The sequence below is a fragment of the Mustela lutreola genome, chromosome 7 (assembly GCF_030435805.1).
Source record: "Mustela lutreola isolate mMusLut2 chromosome 7, mMusLut2.pri, whole genome shotgun sequence".
Classification (NCBI taxonomy): Eukaryota; Metazoa; Chordata; class Mammalia; order Carnivora; family Mustelidae; genus Mustela; species Mustela lutreola.
In genome coordinates, this window is record NC_081296.1 from 91455622 (window position 1) to 91476946 (window position 21325).

The 21325-nt window shown below is 35.8% G+C and overlaps 1 protein-coding gene across 7 annotated transcripts in view; it reads right to left on the reverse strand.

Annotated features, from left to right (window-relative positions):
- The window catches only part of RALGAPA1 (Ral GTPase activating protein catalytic subunit alpha 1), a 247497-nt gene that overhangs the window by 38701 nt on the left and 187471 nt on the right, over window positions 1-21325 (reverse strand). For all 7 annotated transcript variants that reach the window (XM_059181915.1, XM_059181914.1, XM_059181918.1 and 4 more), the window contains one exon: window positions 14621-14776. In XM_059181915.1, coding sequence (XP_059037898.1) covers window positions 14621-14776 — 156 coding nt within the window. The remainder of the gene's footprint in view (window positions 1-14620; window positions 14777-21325) is intronic.

Here is a 21325-nt window from a genome sequence, read left to right on the forward strand (position 1 = left end):
TTTGGGGGGTGCAGGAAATGACAGACTGTAATTCCAACTAAGTAAATTACAATGATCTCAACTTGATCTTCGTAAAACTTCTAACAGGGTGATTCAGCTACTTACAAAGATTACAAGTGGCCAGAATAAGGAGACCAAGGAAATGAGACAAGCTCCTGTGAACACTTTATACCAATGCTTACAGTACTTGTGATATTTAAGAGTAAACAGAATAAACTCAGTTAAGTGATTTTTTTTTTCCCCCATCAATCTTCCTCAGAGATAATTTATAGAACAGGTATCTTTGTCTAGGGTTATATGAGGATTTTTGATATGGCAGTGTATTTCTAAGAGAGTACTTTGTGCAACTGAATATTTGATTAATTTGTTCAAGAAGTATAGTCTATGTTGTAAAAATTCTACTGCTACTGTCTTGAGCCTTGAAAAAGCTTCTCTTCACAAGAAGTAAAACACTACACTTTAACAGGTTCAAGGATATTTACCTCTCATTCTGGGAAAATAAAATGTTTAAAAATAATTTACAAAATCACATGAGATTTTAAATAAAAAATGAGAACTAAAATTAGTTTCTATAAGATAGATATAAATTATTTTCTCCTTTCAAGTTTAAAACAAAGAACCAGAGTCATAAATAATTCTAGCTTGCCAGAGGCACAGCTATTTCTTTATACTGACTGTCGACTACCTAATTTAATTAGAGGTATTAAACTCCATGCTGAGGTCAACGAGCCTTACTTCCTCCAATATTACACTTCAACCAGTGCTCATTAATGTGTCTACTGAATGGATTAACACACCTAAAGATATATCTACAGAGGAAAGGGGGACAACCTAATGATATCCAATTGTTCATTTGTAATAGGACACATGTTCTAGGCCTCAACTTATTACCACTAATGTGGAATTTATTAAATTCAGGAGAAAAAATACCAATACAGAAAGTGATTTTTTATTAAGGAGAACTGGTGTTAAGACAACTGGTTACCATGATTAAGTTTAAATATTTAACCTTTTATTAAAAAGAAACTGATACTATAATAGAGCTAAAATATAAGCCTGTTAGAAAAATCTAACATACTAGGGCTCTGAAGAGCAGATTAAGAACAAGATTCATAGGGAATTGGGAAGAGGAAAACTCAGTATATAGAGAAAAATAAATGTTAAGGTTCCCCCCCCCCCACCTATAGAAAGAAGGTTTAGAATAGTTATATTGAATTGTGAGATCAGGTATATTTTTCCTTTCTACTGAATTAAATGAAATGTCTCAATTTAATCCCAACCTGATACAGATTTTATCTTTTTATTTTTTTATTGTTTAAAGACTTTATTTATTTATTTGACAGACAGATAGGGAGCACAGATAGGTAGAGGGGAGACAGAAGAAGAGGGAGAAGCAGGCTCTCTGCTGAGCACAGAGCCTGATGTGGGGCTCGATCCCAGGATCCTGGGATCATGACCTGAGCCGAAGGCAGCTGCTTAACCGACTGAGCCACCCAGGTGCCCCAACAGATTTTATTTAAACTGATTTAAATTACCTTAGAAGATAAGAGAACTAAACCCTTCCAAAATGATGTTGCTTTATTACCTATTGTTTGTAATTTTGATGGACTTCACTTTTATATGGTAGATGTTATACATGTGAAAGCAGTGACACTGTAACATTTTCTCACTAAAACAAACACTTTAAATTACTTTATGTATAAAAGCCTATCTAGCAACATGGGGGGTTTGAAAGGGTAGGAAAAGAATAAATGAAACAAGATGGGATTGGGAGGGAAACAAACATAAGAAACTCTTAATGTCACAAAACAAACTGAGGGTGGCCAGGGCCGGGGCGGGGGTGGGTAGGGAGAGGGTGATGGGGTTATGGACATTGGGGAAGGGTATATGCTATGGTGAGTGCTGTGAAGTGTGTAAACCTGGTGATTCACAGACCTGTACCCCTGGGACTAATAATACATTATATGTTTATTAAAAAATTAAAAAAATTATATTTAAAAAAAGGCCTATCTAATTAGGGTAAGCATCTTCATTAAAGCAGGCATTAAAAGGAAAACCTAACAGATATAATTATTATAACAACTTAAATAATATACATGCTTGGGGCGCCTGGGTGGCTCAGTGGGTTAAGCCGCTGCCTTCGGCTCAGGTCATGATCTCAGGGTCCTGGGATCGAGCCCCACATCGGGTTCTCTGCTCAGCAGGGAGCCTGCTTCCTCCTCTCTCTCTGCCTGCCTCTCTGCCTACTTGTGATCTGTCTATCGAATAAATAAAAAATTAAAAAAAAATAATATACATGCTTGCATTATAAGATTATAAAAAATTACAAACATATGCTTACATTTTAAAAAGTCCCAATACTTCTGACATCTCTATATTTTTTAAAAATTAATTTGTTTTTGTTTTTTTTAAATATTTTTATTTTTATTTATTTGACAGACAGAGATCAGAAGTAGGCAGACAGGCAAAGAGAGGGGAGGGGGAGAAGCAGGCTCCCTGCTGAGCAGAGACACCCCCCCCATGCGGGGCTCGATCCCAGGACCCTGGGATCATGACCTGAGCTGAAGGCAGAGGCTTTAACCCACTGAGCCACCCAGGTGGCCCTGACATCTCAATATTAAATAACTGGAATATTATGCCATGAAACTGTCTGTGTCCTTTCTTCTGAAAAGCAATGAGAAAAAAGACTGAGGGGAAAAAAAGAATATTCTAGAACTGTGGGACAAACACAAAAAAACTGTTACATGAAAGGAGAAGAAAGAAAGAAAGAGAAGCAGTATTTGAAGCAATACTGACTAGAATTGCCCCAATTAATGTCAGACACCAAACCACAGATCCAAGAAGCTTGGGAAGCACTACACTTAGGCAAATCATCAATCTTCATAAAATCACAGATAAAGAAAAAAATCTTAAAAGAAGCCAGAGCTAAAAATATATTTTATTTATAGGGAACCAAAGAAAAGAACAATATCTGACGTCTCCCCTGAAACCATGCAAGCAAGGAGAGAGTGGAATGAAATATTTAAAATGTTGGGAGAAAAAAACTATTAACACTTAGAACTCTGTATTCTGTAAAATTATCCTTCAAAAGTAAAGGATAATAAAGACTTTCTCAAACAAAAATTGAGAGAATTAGTTGCCGGTAAACCTATCTTACAAGAAATTTAAAAGGAGTTCTTCAGAGAGAAAGAAAGTGATACAGGTTAGAAATTCAGATCCAGGGGTGCCTGGGTGGCTCAGTGGGTTAAGCCTCTGCCTTCGGCCCAGGTCATGATCTCAGGGTCCTGGGATCGAGCCCCACATCAGGCTCTTTGCTCAGCAGGGAGCCTGCTCCCCACCCTTCACCTGCCTCTCTGCCTACTTATGTACTCTCTCTCTGTCAAATAAATAGATGAAATCTTAAAAAAAAAAAATTAAGATCTACATAAAGAAAAGAAAAGCACCAAATAATCAATAACTTAAGGAAAAAGAAAAGCTTTTATTTTTCTTATTCTTAACTGATCAAACAGATCAGAGTTTGTTCAGATAGCAATAATGCATGTGATTATGTATGCTTAGGTACATATGTGCTAATCTATAAGTAAAATGAATGAAAGCAATGATATAGGGATAGGATGGAAAGATTAAATATACTGTGTTATTTATAAGGTACTTGCAGTATCCATGAACCAGCATAATATTATTTGAAAGTGGACTTGGGATTAGCGCTAAATGTATATTACAAACTCCAGGGCTATAACTAAAAAAAAATTAAGAAAGGAAAGTAGTTTAAGTGATATGCTAAGAAGGGAGAGAAAATGGAATCTTATAAAATGCTCAGTTACCACAGAAGGCAGAAAAAGTGTGAAATACAGAAATAGGAGCAAAGAACAGGGTAATAAATAGAAAACAGTAACAAATGTGGTAAATATTAATCCAATTATATCAATGATCACTTTAAATGTCAGTGGTCTAACTATACATTAAAATACAGAGATTGTCAGAGTGGATCAAAAAAAAATAAGACCCATCTATTTGTTGCTACAAGAAACCTACTTAAAATATTAAGACATATATAGATTAAAAGTAAAGGGATGGAGAAAAATACCACGATAAACCAATAAAAAGAAAAGTGGGAGTACCTATATTAATTTCAGACAGAGCAGATTTCAAGGCAAGCAAAGTTAAAGAGAGGCATTACGGAATGATAAAGAGGTTGATACTCCAAGAAGACATAACCCATCCTTCATCTGTATGCACCTAACAGAGTGACAAAATATGTGAAGCTAAAACTGACAGAACTGCAACTAGAAGAATCTACTATTATAATAGGAAACTTTAATACTCCTCCTTTAGAAATGGAGAAATCCAGCAGGCAGCAAACTGGTAAGGATATAGCTGAACTCAACAGCTCCATCAATCAACTGGATATAATTGACATTTATAGACTACTTCCTCCAACAATAGTAGTTACACATTCTTCCCAGAATCACATGGAACATTCACTAGATGGACTACATTTGGGCCATAAAACACATCTTACCAAATTTAAAAGACGAGAGATCACACAATGTCTGTTTTCAGACCAAAATGGAATTAAACTGGAAATCAACAACATAAAGATAGCTGGAAAACCCCAAAATACTTGGAGATTAAACAATATACTTCTAAATAACACATGGATCAAAGAATTCTCTAGAGAAAATAAAAAATATTTTTAACGAAACGAAAATGTTCTGGAAATGGATACTTGTGATAGTTGTACATTATAAATGTTTATGCCAATGAACATTTAAAAATGGTTAAGATAGAGCTTCTGAAAAGATGGTGGAGTCATAATATCCTAAACTTACTTCATCCCACAGGTACCGACATAATAGCCACATCAGTGAAACTAACTCTTAAAATGACTCATGACTTGAAGACTGGCAGAATAGACTTTCCACAGTTAGCAGGGCAGAAGAGACCATATCAAAAAGGGTAGAAGGAGCAAAAATATGGCTGGAAACTCCCCCTTTCAGCATTCTCCCCACTCTGCATGAGACTAATCATAAATGAGAGCGACACTATACAGACATGGAGAAGAACAAGAAGATAAGACATCCCTTAATGGCACAGGGAACAAACCCCTGCCCAGTGTGTTCACAATAGGCAAAACGGGTCACTGTAGTTGACTGGACTGAATACAAATGCAGCTCAGTCACAACTGCAGGGAACACACAGCCCACAGAAAGACACTGCTGAAATGTCTGGTTCTAGTTATGAGGGGACATTGTACTGCAGGGCACTACAGGACCTCTTCTTCATAAAGCCACAACTTTCAAGAGCAGGAAACACAGCTGACTCTCCTAATACACAAAAACAAACACAGAGAGTCAGACAAAATGAGAAGACAAAGGAATTAGGTCCCAAATCAAAGAACAGGACAAAACCACAGCGAAAGACCTACATTAAACAAAGATAAGCAATAGGCCTGATAAAGAATTCAAAGTAATGGTCATAAAGATACTCATTGAATTTGAGAAAAGAAGGGAGGATCTTAGTGAGACCTTCAAGAAGGAGAAAGAAAATATAAAAAAGAACCAGTCAGAGATGAAGAACTCAATAGTTGACATAAAAAAATACACTAGAGGGAATGAATAGTAGAGTAGAGGCAGAAGACTGGATCAGCAGTCTGGAAGGCAGAGTAATAAAAAGCAACCAAGCTGAATAGCGAAAATTAAAAAGAATAAGAAAAAATGAGACTAGGTGAAGGGAAGTCAGCGACCCCACCAACCACAGTAACGTTTGCATTACAGAGATCCCAGATGGAGGAGAGGGGGGAAGTGGATAGAAAATTTATGTGAAGAAACAAGAGATGAACACTTTCCTAATCTGGGGAAGGAAATAGAAATCCAGATCCAGGAAACACAGAGACCCCCAACAAAATTAACCCAAAGAGTTTCACACCAAGACATAATCATCAAAATGGCAAAACATAGTGAGAAAGAGAGAATTTAAAAGTAGCAAGAGAAAATGGTTACATGTAAGGAAAACCCCATAAAGCTGTCAATTGATTTTTCAGCAGAAACTGCAGACCAGAAGGAAATGGAATGATATATTCAAAGTACTGAAAGAAAAAAATCTGTAACCAAGACTGCTCTACCCAGCAAGATTATCATTCAGTATAGAAGGAGAGGTAAAGAGGTTCCCAAACAACATCATCACCCCTAAACCAATCTCAAAAGATATGTTAAAGGGACTTCTTAGTGGAAAGAAGAGGCCAAAATTTTGTTAAGAAAATTGTGAAAGGAAAAAATTTCACAGGTAAATGCAAACATATAATAAAAATAAACACTTATAAAACCAGTATAAAATTTAAACATGGGGCACCTGAGTGTGCCTCAGGTAATGATCCCAGTGTCCTGGAATCGAGTCCCACATCTGGCTCTCTGTTCAGCAGCAAGCCTGCTTCTTCCTCTCTCCCTGCCTCTCTGCCTACTTGTGATCTCTGTCTGTCAAATAAATAAATAAATAAAATCTTTTTTTAAAAAAAGGTTAAATACAAAAGCAGTAAAATCAGTTGTATCTATAAAAATCAGTCAAGGGGGCGCCTGGGTGGCTCAGTGGGTTAAAGCCTCTGCCTTTGGCCCAGGTAATGATCCCGGGGTCCTGGGATTGAGCCCTGAATTGGGCTCTCTGCTCAGTGGGAGCCTGCTTCCTCCTCTCTGCCTGCCTCTCTGACTACTTGTGATCTCTGTCTGTCAAATAAATAAATAAAATCTTTTAAAAATAAATAAATAAATAAATCTTTAAAAAAAAAAAAAATCAGTCAAGGGATTCTCAAAATAAAAGGGTATACAGTATGACATCATATAACGTGGGGGTGAGGAGTGATTCAAATTTAAATGAACATCAACCTCATATAGACTGCTTTACACATAAAATGTTATATATGAACCTAATGAAAACCACAAATCGAAAACCTGTAAGAGTTACACAAAAGATAAAGAGAAAAAAATCCAAGCATACAAGTAAAGACATCAACAAACCATGATCAAAGACAGCAAGAGAATAAATAGGGAAGAGCTACAAAAAGAACTGCAAAACCAGTAATAAAAATGGCAATAAGTACATATCTATCAATGATGGGAATTTAGATGTAAATGGACTAAGTGCTCCAATCAAAAGACATAGGATGACTGAATGGATTAAAAAAGCAACATTTATAATTTGCCTATAAGGCAAATTCACTTCAGAGGCGCCTGGGTGGCTCAGTGGGTTAGAGCCTCTGCCTTTGGCCCAGGTCATGATCCCAAGATCCTGGATCAAGCCTCAGCCCCACATCCGCCTCCCCTCAGCGGGGAGCCTGCTTCCCCCTCTCTCTCTGCCTGCTCTCTGCCTGCTTGTGATCCCTGTCTGTCAAATAAATAAATAAAATCTTTAAAAAAAAAAAAAAGAGAGACTCACTTCAGACCAAAGGACACATACAGATCCAAAGTGAAGGGATGGAAAAAGGTTTACCATGCAAATGGAAGCAGAAAGAAAGCGGTGGTTGTAATACCTATAACACAAAATAGACTTTAAAACAAAGACTATACCAAGAGAAAAAGAAGGACAATAAATAATCATAAAGAGAACAATTCAACAGGAAGTTATAACAATTATAAATATCTATGTGCGGGGCGCCTGGGTGGCTCAGTGGGTTAAGCCGCTGCCTTCGGCTCAGGTCATGATCTCAGGGTCCTGGGATCGAGTCCCGCATCAGGCTCTCTGCTCAGCGGGGAGCCTGCTTCCTCCTCTCTCTCTCTGCCTGCCTCTCTGCCTACTTGTGATTTCTCTCTGTCAAATAAATAAATAAAATCTTTAAAAATAAATAAATAAATAAATAAATATCTATGTGCTCAAAATAGGAGCCTCCCAATACATAAAGCAGCTATTAACAGATAAAAAGGAAGAAACAGACAGTAATACAATAGTAGGGGACATTAACACCCCACATACATCAATGGATAGAGCATAAAGAAAATCAATAAGGAAACAGTGGTCTTGAATGACACATTAGACCAGATGGACCTAAGAGATATATTCAGACATTCCATCCAAACACAGTGGAATATAGGGATGCCTGGGTGGCTCAGTCTTTTGAATGTCTTACTCTTGATTTTACCTTGGGCCATTATTGTGGGATGGTGGGGTCAAGGCCTGTGTCGGGTTTTGCATTGAACATGGAACCTGCTTGAGACTCCCTCTCTCCCTCTCCCCCTCCTTTCTCCCTGTTGCATGTGTGCATGTGAATGTTCTCTCTTCCTCTCTCTCAAAACGAAACAAAAAACCAGAAACAAACCCCATACAGTAGAATATGTATTCTTTTCAAGTACACATGGAATATTCGCCAGAACAAATCACATTAGGCCAAAAACCACAGACTAAAATACATACTACTAAACAATAAATGCGTCAACCAAGAAACCAAAGAGGAAATAAAAATTACATGGTAACAAATGAAAATAAAAACACAAGGGCCCACAATCTTTGGGAGGCTATAAAAAAATTTTTTTTTAAATTGTTTTTTAAGGTTTTTATTTATTTATTTGAGAGAGAGTGAGATCTCGAATAAATAAATAAAACAAAGAATAAATAAATAACAGAGGGAGAATGAGGAGGAGAAGCAGACTCCTCACTGAACAGAGAGCCTGATGAGGGGTTCAAAACCAGGATCCTGAGATCATGACCTGGGCTGAAGGCAGATGCTTAACTGACAGAGCCACCCAAGCGCCCCTGTAAAAGCTGTTCTGAGAAGGAAATTTATAGCAACACAGACCTACCTCAAAAAAAACAAGAAAAATCTCAAATAAGCAACCTAACCTTACACCTAAAGGAGCCAGAAAGACAAGAACCAACAAACCCAAAGCTGGCAGAAGAAATAAAAAAGATTAGAGTGGGGGCACCTGGGTGGCTCAGTGGGTTAAAGCCTCTGCCTTCGGCTCAGGTCATGATCCCAGGATCCTGGGATCGGGCCCCACGTCGAGCTCTCTGCTCAGCAGGGAGCCTGCTTCCTCCTTTCTCTTTGCCTGCCTCTCTGCCTACTTGTGATCTCTGCCTGTCAAATAAATAAATAAAATCTTTAAAAAAAAAAAAAAAGATTAGGGTGAAATAAATGAAATAGAAACTAAAAAGCAATAGAAGAGATGAGTAAGACCAAAGCTGGTTGTTTGAAAAGATCAACAAAATTGATAAATCTTTAGCCAGAATCTTCAAAAAAAAAAAAAAAGAGTGAACACAAATAAATGCCATCAGAAGTGAGAGAGGAAAAATAACCAACACTACAGATATATAAAGGATTATAAGAGAATATTGTGAAAAATTATATGCCCACAAATAGGACAACCTAGAAGAAATGAATAAATTTGCAGAAACATATAACCTTCCAAAAATGGAATCAGGAAAAAACAGAAAATTTAACAGACCAAGTACTAGCAATAAAACTGAACCAGTAATCAAAAAACTCCCAACTAACAAAAGTCCAGAGGTGGCTCAGTCGGTTAAGCATCTGCCTTCAGCTCAGGTCAAGATCCCAGCTTGGGGTCTGCTTCTCTTTCTCCCTCTGCCCTTCCCCTGCTCTTGTGCTCTCTAATAAATAAAGAAGATTGTAAATGATAATAACAATAACAAGAAAGTCCAGAAAAAGATGGCTTCACAGGTGAATTCTACCAAATATATAAAGAAGAGTTATGACTCATTTTTCTCAAACTACTCCAAAAAATAGAAGAGGAAGGAAAGATTCCAAATTTATTCACAAGGCTAGGATTACCCTGATGCTAAAACCAGAGTAATAAACAAAAGAGAAAGAGAAAGAGAAAGAGAGAAAGAAAGAGAGAGAGAGAGAAAGAGAGAGAGAGAGGGAGGGAAAGGGAAGGGAAGGGAAGGAATGGAAAAACTATGGGACAATCTGACGAAAATAGATGTGAAAATCCACAAACCGAATCCAACAATATATTAAAAAAATCATTCAGCACAATCAAGTAGGATTTATCCTTGGGGTGCAAGAGTGGTTCAATATCCACAAATCAATCAACACACTGCGCATTAACAAGAAAAAGAGTAAAAACCATATGATCATCTCAAGAGATGAAAAAGCATTTGACAAAATACAACATCCATTCACAATAAAATCTCTCAAAAAAGTAGGGTTAGAGGGAACACACCTCAACATAATAAAGGCTATATATGAAAAAAACCCACAGCTAACAAGACATGCAATGGTGAAATATGAGAGCTTTCCCTCTAAGATCAGAAACATGACAAAGGTGTCCACTCTCATCACTTTTATTCAGCATAGTATTAGTCACAGGAATGAGACAAAACAGACAATACAAAGCATCCAAATTCATAAGGAAGAAGTGAAGCTGTCACTATCTGCAGATGACATTCCACTGTACATAGAAAACCCTAAAGTATCCACAAAAAAACTACTAGCACTGATAAATGAATTCAGTAAAGTTGCAAAATACAAAGTCAATAATATGGCTGAAATTTCTTTATACTGATAATAAAGGAGAAATTAACAAAACAATCCCATTTTTAACTGCACCAAAAAGAATAAAATGTCTAAGAATAAACTGCACTCTGAAAACTATAAAACACTGATGAAAGAAGCTGAAGATGACACAAACAAATGGAAAGATATTCCAGGCTCATGGACTGGGAAAACCAACACTGTTAAGATGTCCATATTGCCCAACGCAATCTATGAATTCAGTGCAATCCCTATCAAAATACCAACAGTAATTTTTACAAAACTAGAATAAATAATCTTAAAATCTGTTTGGAACCATGAAAGACCCTGAACAGCCAAAGCAATCTTGAGAAAGAACAAAGCTTAGAAGTATCATAATCCCAGATTTCAAGATACACTATAAAGCTGTAGTAATCCAAACAGTATGGTACTGGCATAAAAACTGACATATAGGTTAATGGAACAGTCCAAAGAACCTAGAAGTAAACCTATGTTTATATGGTCAATTAATCTACAACAAAGGAGGGGAAAAATATACACTGGGGAAAAGACAGTCTCTTCAACAAATAGTTCTGGGAAAGCTGGACAGCTACATGCAAAAAATAAAACTGGACCACTTTCCTACACCATACACAAAAATAAAATCAAAATGGTTTAAAGATCTAAATGTAAGACCTGAAACCATAAATTAGAAGAAAACATAGGTAAGTAATTTTTTGGACACCAGCCATAGAAACATTTTTGTAGCTATGTCTCCTTAGGCAAGAGAAACAAAACCAAAATTAAACTATTGGGACTACAGCAAAATAAAAAGTTTTTATACGGCAAAGAAAGTCACCAACAAAAGGACAAGGCAACCTCTTAAATTAGAGAAGACAACTGCAAATGATATATCTGATAAAGAGTTAATATCCAAAATACAAAAAGAATTTCTAAACTAACACCAAAATAATAATCTAAAAATGGCCAGAGGACCTGAATAGACATTTTTCCAAAGAAGACATACAGGTGACCAATAGACACATGAAAAGATGTTCAACATCACTAATCATCAGGGAAAGACAAATCAAAACCACAATGAGATATCACCTTATACCAGTGAGAATGGCTAGAATGAAAAACAAAAACAAAAACAAAAACAAACTACCAAGAAATAAGTATTGGCGAGGATGTGGAGAAACAGGAACCCTGTGCACTACTGCTGGAAATGCAAATTGGTGCAATCACTGTGCAAAACAGTGTGGAAAACAGAATTACCATATGATCCAATAATTCCATTACTGCATATTTATCCAACGAAAACAAAATACTAATGAAATGACATAGGCACCTCTATGTTTACTGCAGCATTATTTACAATAGCCAAGATATAGAAGCAACCCAAGTGTCTGTCCATAGATGAATGGATAAAGATGTGATATATATATATATATATATATATATATACACAATAGAATATTACTCAGCCATTAAAAAAAATGAGATCTTGCCATCTGTGATATCATGGATGGACCTAGAGGGTATAATGCTAAGTGAAATGTCAGTCCGACAAAGACAAATTCTGTATTATTTCACTCATGTGTAGAATGTAAGAAACAGAACAAATGAACCAAGAAAAAAAATGGACAAAGAGAACTAGACTCTTAAATACAGAGGGAACACTGGAGGTTGCCAGAGGGGAAAAGGGTTGGGGGAATGGGTGAAATAGAGAACTGTTATTACAATGCACAAATCCAAAACTAATATGACACTATATATTAATTATGCATCAATGAAAAATTTCCAAACCCTATAAAAAATTAAATAAAATTTTTTTAAAAAGCGAAAATAGTAAATTATATCTGTAATTTTTACCACAGTAAAAAACTTTCTATATATAGAGATGAAATAAACTATTAATGCTCAATACTTATTTCCTCAAAACTCTGTAATACATCCAACACTTAAAAATGTTACCACTTAACAATATAATTTTAATTAGAACTCAACCATTTAACAATTCTTAAGTGGTGTTATCTTCTCCAAAATTAATTTTCTTATGATAACAACTTGTTAAACATTCATTTCAGAAACTTCTTAAGTAATTAAGAACACACCCTCATGACTGCTTTGAAAATAGTAAGAAATCCTACTTATTTGACATTTTTACAAAGGTCATAGGAATAAAATTTCAAGTACGATATAATTATCATTTTTAATATAGTGAAGTAAAAAAATACCCTGGCATAGTTTTCTTTAAAAAAAAAAAAAAAGAAAGAACAAAACTGTTTTCTTTTTTTTTTTTTAAACAAAAAACAATGTACTTTATTGTTCTTTTATGTTTATAATCCAAAATACTATCAATTTTTGACTCTGCTCTGGAGTTTAAAAGTTATATCCATGGAGCCATGGATTATCATGAAAATGATAATGATAAATGTGAGTCATGGCCAAGTTCTTAATGATTAAAATTATCCTTTAAAACAAGTTTTAATATTTTATTTATTTTTTAAATTTTATTTTATTTTTTATTTTTTGCAAGGGAAAGAGAGTGTGTGTGCAAGTATGAGAATAAGAGCAGGGGAGGGGCAGAGAGAATCCCAAGCAGGCTCCACCCCTAGCACAGAGTGCCACACAAGGCTCAACCCTCATGACGTTGAGACTGATTTTGGCTTGAGCCAAAATCAAGCATTGGACACTTAACAGACTGAGACACCAGGTGGCCTTAAAATTATCTTTTTGCACTATACTTATAATTATCTCTAATTCAGGAATGGCTTATTTTCATAGAGATTTATAATGAGTTGATGGAAGAAAGTGCTTAATTGACATTTTAATGAAGTTTTCACTCCAATCCACCTCTTCACCATCTTATCAGTATTCATGGATCATTTTCTACTTCTAAAAACTGCAACAATGGGCGCCTGGGTGGCTCAGTGGGTTAAGCCGCTGCCTTCGGCTCAGGTCATGATCTCAGGGTCCTGGGATCGAGGCCTGCATCGGGCTCTCTGCTCGGCAGGGAGCCTGCTTCCCTCTCTCTCTCTCTCTGCCTGCATCTCTGTCTACTTGTGATCTCTCTCTGTCAAATAAATAAATAAAATCTTAAAAAAAATAAAAAAATAAAAACTATGCAACAAGAAATTCTATAGCAAACCAGTAACTGAATATACTTTCTTACATTTATCAATTATCTCCACCTTTACTTCTCATTCCAATCTAATTAGCATCCATACATTAGTTTTATCAACCATTACTCATTTAGTAGGCAAGTTCCAACAGTACTTTAAATTGTAAACAAAAGGCTTCAAGGATACTGAATCAGTCTTATCAAATATGTGAGAGGAGTTCTGAAATTCCTTTACAAAAGAGTGTGAGAATATGCTGTTTTTGTAGTTTATTAATATGGTATAAAGAGTCTGGTATCAGGCAAAAGAATATTAAATAAAATGACCAATGATATTAAGTTGGTTACATTTAGCAGTTTTGAATAAATTGAAGGAGGAGGAGAAAGAGAAGGTGAAGAAATACTGGACAAGGTTTTATTCTTAAAAATATTTCTCCCTAAGAAAACCAAACATGATTGAATACATATAACTGTACTCTGAGGTACCCCTACAATCACTAGAACGACTCTTAAATGCCAGTGCCACCTACAGAAAAATGATGGTGTAGGTTTAAAGCACAAGGGCCATCAAAACCATTCCACCACATCTCTTGTAAATTCTAGGGTAGTAAAATTCTTTTTTATTATTATGGTTTATCTTATCTGCTCTTAGTTTTATAGTTAAAATTTATGATAAAGAATGTTATATTTTAAGTGCTTTATAATAATATAAACTTTTGCTCTCCCTCAATCAATATAACCATTATATCTATTTGTGTATGAAGAGACTTGAAATATAATTTCACCCATTTGAACATATGTAGAAGTTTTTCAGTTTGTCATATCCCCATTTTCTTAAAGGCAAATCCTTTAAGGTAATAACTTTCAATATTATCATTAATGAAAACAGCATTAGCTCTACAACAATCTTGTTTCTGAAGATAGTATTAAATGAAGAGTGGAATACTCAGAAATAGTGCTTGATCAACTACTTACTATTTTATGTATTTATCTTCTTAATTGCAAGGATTTTAACTCAACATTTTTTCCTCAGCACTTACTTTTTTGGTCAAGGAGTCATCATTATCAGAAGGCATTCTTGTTGATACATGAAATATTACTTCTACTGTAGAGGTAGCAAAATATGGTGTGGTCAATCCAGTGCTTTTGTTTTTTTGTAGTCCTCCCATGAAACCACAATGGTTTGTAAGATTGACCTGGGAGCAATGACACATAATATTAATCAACTAAACAAAACACAAAAACTTACTACTGAAATAGACTCAAATTTCTCAATTTGCAAAAACGTGGAGACGAAAGTCTTTGGCATGTTATCAACCAATACTTGATCCAGAATTACTACTTGGAGATGTTCTGTTTACACTGGTACTTTGTAAGTATTTGTGGATCCATAATTAATAGGAGTTAATTAGGAAAGAAATTAACTGCTGTAGAGTATGCATCTTTTGTTAGGCTACTAGGTATTAATGCTAAATCATAAAGGCTATGGGAGGACCCCATAGCCAGAGTAAAAAAATCAAGTGGCAAAAAACAAGACTGGAAATGATCTGGGGAAAAGTTAAAACAGTAATGTCACTTTGATAAGATGATTAATTAGATGTGTTATATTTATTCATCGAAACTGGCTTCTTAATTTTTAGTACCTATCAAACAGCTCAAAACAAAAATACAAATATGTAGAACTTAACTGCACTTCTAATGCATTAAAAAACTACAAATTAATCTTTGCAAAGATTTTTACACATTTTTTTCCCGATTATAAATAAAATACACACTAATATCAGGGTCAATACATCGGGTAATATTTCCTGACTTGTGCAATACCCAGAGCAACTTGTTTTCACTGTTGAAAATTAAAGAAAACATTAGAAAGCAAAAAGAAGCAAAAAAGAAAAAAGAAACTTAAACATTACTTTATAACTCTCCACTCAGGAAATCACTTTATACATGTTTTTAAAAAATGAAGTCTGAAATACGGATGGACCTAAAGGGTACAATTAATGCAAGTACAATAAGTCAGTCAGAAAAAGACCAAAACCATTTGATTTCACTTACATGTGGAATTTAAAAAATAGAACAAATGAATGAAGAAGGAAAGAAACAAAAAAAGTATACTCTTAAACACAGGAAACTGGGGATTGGCAGAGGGAAGGAAGGTGGGGCTGTGGGTGAAATAAAGGGGATTGAGTACACTTATGATCAGCACTGAGTAATGTGTAGAACTGCTGAATCATTATAGTGTACACCTAAAAGTAATATAATACTGTATGTTAATTATACTCCAATTAAAAATTTAAAAATCTGAATAACCGATACAGTGAGAATTATAAAAACCAATTTTTGCACCATGTGAACTGAACATGTCTCAACTATCAATATCATCACAATGACTGAACATCTGAATAAGAAATTAGTTTTTATGTCATTACTATAAGATTGCCTCAACACTTATATTTTAAAATTTGACTCAGTGATATTCATATAATTAAAATTTCAAAAGTATACCAAAATTCTTCCTTCTATTTCTCTCATCTTTGGTGCTCAGTTCCCCTCCCAGAAAGCAATTTATATCTCTTTTTAAAAAAGATTTTATGTATATATTAGAGAGAGAACACAAGTACGGGGAACAGAGGAAGAAGGAGAAGCAGACTCCCCAGTGAGCAGGGAGCCCGACGAGGGGCTCGATTTCAGGGTCCTGAGATCATGACCTGAGCCAAAGGCAGACACTTAACCGACTGAGCCACCCAATGCCCCTCTTTTCCTTTTTAAAGATTTATTTAAATTTTTTTTAAAAAATATTTATTTGTCAGAGAGAGAGAGAGAGAGTGAGCAAGCACAAGTAGGAGGAGCAGCAGGCAAAGGGAAAAGAACTGCTCCCCACTGAGCAAAGAGTCTGAATTGATCCCAGAACCCTGCGATCATGACGTGAGTAAAAGACAGACACTCAACTGAATGAAACCCTCAGGCATTCCAAGATTTATTTATTTTGGAGATAAAGAGAGAGAATGCACAAGTGGGAAGAGGGAAAATGGGAGAAGGAGAGAAAGAATCCTTAAGTAGACCCCACTTGAGGACCCCCCACTGAATGTAGGGCCCAATGTGGAGCTCAGTCCCAGGGCTCTGAGATCATGACCTGAGCTAAAATCAAGACCAGCTGCTTAACTGAGCCAGCCAGGTGCCTCCAGAAAGCAATTTCTTAAATATCCTTTCAAAAATGTTCTCTGTATATATAATTAAATTCCTACATGTATGTGTATACACACAGAGCAACACATACAGTGTTTCCCACCATCCTTTTTTGCATTTAAAATACCTTGAAGAGTATTCATTAGTATGAAAAGAGCTTCCTTATTCTGTTTTCATTGCTTCACAGAAGTTCATTTTCTTGATGTACAATAATTAACTAGTTCCCTACTTAAAGGGTATTTAGGTTGCTTGCAATCTTTTGTTAATATGTCAATGATGAAGTGAATAACACAGAATACATGTCATGTTGCATTTGTGAAAGTAGATCTACAGGATAGTTAAAAATGGAACTATAAGTCAATGGGCATGTAAACTTCTAATTTTAAAACTCACTAAAATGTCTATAGATGGCATCAACAGCGTATAAGAAAACTTGTTCCCCTCATGGCCTCACAAATATATTATCAAACTTTATGATCTTTTCAAATATGATAGGTGAAAAATAGTATCAAAGGGCAAACCTTTTGCTTTCTTTTAGAGAAAAGGTTATTTTCAGATCAGTTCTCTGATCATGTAATGGAGAAAAGGTCTCATTCTAGAGTTCCTTTGCTCCAAACGTTTATACAGTACTCAATAATCTCCATTTTTTAAATTCCATTTTTTAACTGGAGATAACTGTAGGTTAATAAGAAGTTTTTAAAAATAATAAAAAGGCGGTCCTATGTACTCTATAACCAGATTACCCCAAATGCAAAACTATATTAAAACCAGGATACTGGATGGGGTTCAGTGGGTTGGGTGTCCAAGTCTTGATATCAGCTCAGGTCATGATCTCTGAGTCTCAGCATGAAGCGTGCTTGAGATTCTCTCCCTCTTCCTCTGTCTCCCTGCCCCCTGCTTATACTCTCTCTCTCAAAAGCAGGAAACAAAACAAAAACACCACAGGATACCGGCATTAACATGACTGAGAAACAGAACATTTCAACGGCCATAAGGATCCCCCATGTTACCCTGTTACATGAGCCACACCCACTTCCCTCTTATACTACCTCCTCAAACCCTGACAATGAGTAATCTGTTTTTTACTACTAAATGGGTCATTTCAAGAATGTTGTATAAATAGACCTGATCTGTGACCCAGTAGGTGATCTATTCTAGAGAATGTTCCACATGCACCAGAGGCGAGTGTGTATTCTGTTGCTTTAGGATGGAATGTTTCAAATATACAAGTGAAGTCCACTTGGTCCAGTCTGTCATTCAAAGCCCTTATTTCCTTGTGGATCTTCTGCTTAGCCGGTCTTTCCATTGCAGTGAGGGGGTAAAGTCCCCTATTATTGCATTACTGTTGATGTGTTTCATTGATTTTATTAATTGGCTTATATATTTTACTGCTCCCATGCATAAATATTTACAATTGTTAGATCTTCTTGCATAGATTCTTACTTATGACATAGTGTCCTTCCTCAACTCTTTATTACAGTCTTTGGTTTAAAATCTAATTTGTCTGATATAAGGATTGCTACCCCAGCTTTCTTTTGATATCCCCTGGCATGATAAATGGTTTCCTACCCTACCCTCTCACTTCAACTCTGGAGGTGTATTTGGGTCTAAAATGAGTCTCTTGCAGACAGAAAATCCATGGGTCTTGCTTTTTTATTCAATCTGATACCCTGTGTTTTTTGACTGGAGCAGTTAGCCCATTTACATTCAGAGTAACTATTGAAAGATAAGAATTTAGTAACATTGTATTACCTGCAGAGTAACTGTTAATATTGTTTCTGTTCCTTTCAGGACTATGATACTTTGGGGCTCTCTCTTTGCTTTGAGGATCCCTTTTAAAATTTCTTGCAGGGCTGGTTTGGTGATCACAAATTTTCTTTAAGTTTCTGCTGTCGTGGAAGCTTTTTATCACTATTATTTCGAAATACATCCTAGCTGAATATAAGTATTCTTGGTTGCATATTCTTCTCATTCAGCACCCTGAATATATTATGCCAGTTCTTTCTGGCCTGCCAGGTCTCTGTAGATAGGTTTGCTGCCATTCTAAAGTTTCTATCCTTGTAGGTTACAGACCTCTTGTTCTGAGCTGCATTCAGGATTTTCTCTTTGTCTCTGAGATTTGCAAGTTTCACTATTACATGTCAGGGCGTTGACCTGTTTTTACTGATTTCTGAGAGGAATCCTCTGTGCCTCCTAGACTTGAATGCCCATTTCCTTTCCCAGAACAGGTAAGTTCTCTGCTATAATTTGCTCCAATATACCTTCTGCCCCCATCTCTCCAAATTATTCTAATATTATTCTGCTTTATAGTATCACTTATCACTCTAATTCTCCCTTTGTGATCCAAGAGTTATCTTTTTTCAGCTTCTTTATTCTCCATCATTTTGTCTTGTATATCACTAATTCTCTCTTTTGCCTCCTTTATCCTAGTAGTTAGAGCTTCCATTTTTTATTGCATCTCATTAATAGCCTTTTTTATTTCAACTTGGTTTTTAGTTTTTTTACTTCTCTAGAAAGGGATTCTCTGCTGTCATCTATGCTTCTTTTGAACCCAACTAGTATCTTTATAATCATTATTCTGAACTCAAATTCCAACATCTTACTTATGTTCATACTGATTAGGTTCCTGGCAGTCAGTACTGCCTCTTGTTCTCTTCTCTGAGGTGAGTTTTTCCATTTTGTCATTCTTACAAAAAGTGGTCACTTTTCTATTCATAGAACTACAGCTATTTTTTTTTTTCTCCTTAGATCTCTGGCTGAGTTCACAGGTGTTTAGAATCATTTGAAAGCTATCTAGCTGAATTCTTGGGACCAGATGAAATTCAGATCTCCTATTCCACCACCATTTTGGATCAATCCTCCTCTTAACCAGTATCAAAAGACTCGGATCATTCCCTACATATTTTCAGACCACACTAAAGAATGAATGGTTCACCCAGGAAATTAAAGAAGAATTTTAAAAATTCACAAAAACTAATGAAAATGAGAAGACAACTCTTCAAAATCTTTGGGATGTAGCAAAGGTGGCCTTAAGAGGGAAGTATATAGCAATACAAACCTTTCTCAGGAAATAAAAAAGTTCTCAAATATACAACCTAAACTTATACCTAAAGGGGCTAGAGAAAGAACAGCAAATAAAGCCTAAACCCAAAAGAATAGAACAGATCAATGAAACTAGGAGCTGGTTCTGTGAAAAAATTAGTAAGATTGATAATCCCCTGGCCAGACTTATCAAAAAGAAAAGAGAGGGGCTCCTGGGTGGCTCAGTGGGTTAAGCCACTGCCTTCAGCTCAGGTCATGATCTCAGGGTCCTGGGATCGAGTCCCACATCGGGCTCTCTGCTCGGCAGGGAGCCTGCTTCCCTCTCTCTCTCTCTCTGCCTACTTGTGATCTCTGTCTGTCAAATAAATAAATGGATAAAATCTTAAAAAAAAAAAAAAAGAAAAGAAAAGAGAAAGGATCCAGATAAATAAAATCATGAATGAAAGAGGAGCTATCACAACTAACACCAAAGAAATACAAACAATTATAAGAACATATTATGGGCAATATATGACAACAAATTAGGCAATCTGGATGAAATGCATTCTTAGAGATATATAAACTACCAAAACTGAAACAGAAAGAAACAGAAAACCTGAAGAGACACATAACCAGCAAGGAAATTGAAGCAATAATTAAAAATCTCCAAACAAACAAGAGCCCAGGGCCAGATGGCTTCCCAGGGGAATTCTACCAAACATTTGAAGAAGAATTAATACCTAGTCTTTTGAAGCTTTTTAAAAAAACAGAAATGGAATAAAAACTTCCAAACTCTTTCTATGAAACCAGCAGTACCTCAATCCCAAAACCAGACAGAGACCCCACCAAAAAGAATTACAGACCAATATCTCTGATGAACAAAGACGAAAAAATTCTCACCAAGATACTAGCCAATAAGATCCAATAGTACATTAAGAGGATTATACATCATGATCAAGTGGGATTTATTCTTGGGCTGCAAATGTGGTTCAACACCTGCAAATCAATGTGATATACCACATAAATGAAAGAAAGAACAAGAACCATAGGATCATCTCAATAGATGCAGAAAAAGCATTTGACAAAGTACAGCATCCTTTCTTGACTAAAACTCTTCACAGTGTAGAGGCAGAGGGAACATACCTGAATATCATAAAAGCCATATATGAAAAGCCCTTACTAAGTATCATTTCAATGGGGAAAAACTCATAGATTTTCCCCTAAGGTCAGGAACACGGCAGGTATGTCCACATCACCACTGCTGTACGTAGTACTAGAAGTCCTAGCCTCAGCAATCAGATAACAAAAAGAAATAAAAGGCATCTGAATTGGCAAAGAAAAAGTTAAACTCTCACTCTTTCCAGAACACATAATATTCTATGTGGAAAACCCAAAAGACTCCACCCCAAATTGCCAGAACTCATACAGGAATTCAGCAAAGTGGCAGATAAAATCAATGCACAGAAATCAATTGCACTCTTATATATATACTAACAATCATTTACAATCATACCTAAGGAGTTGAACCCATTTACAAC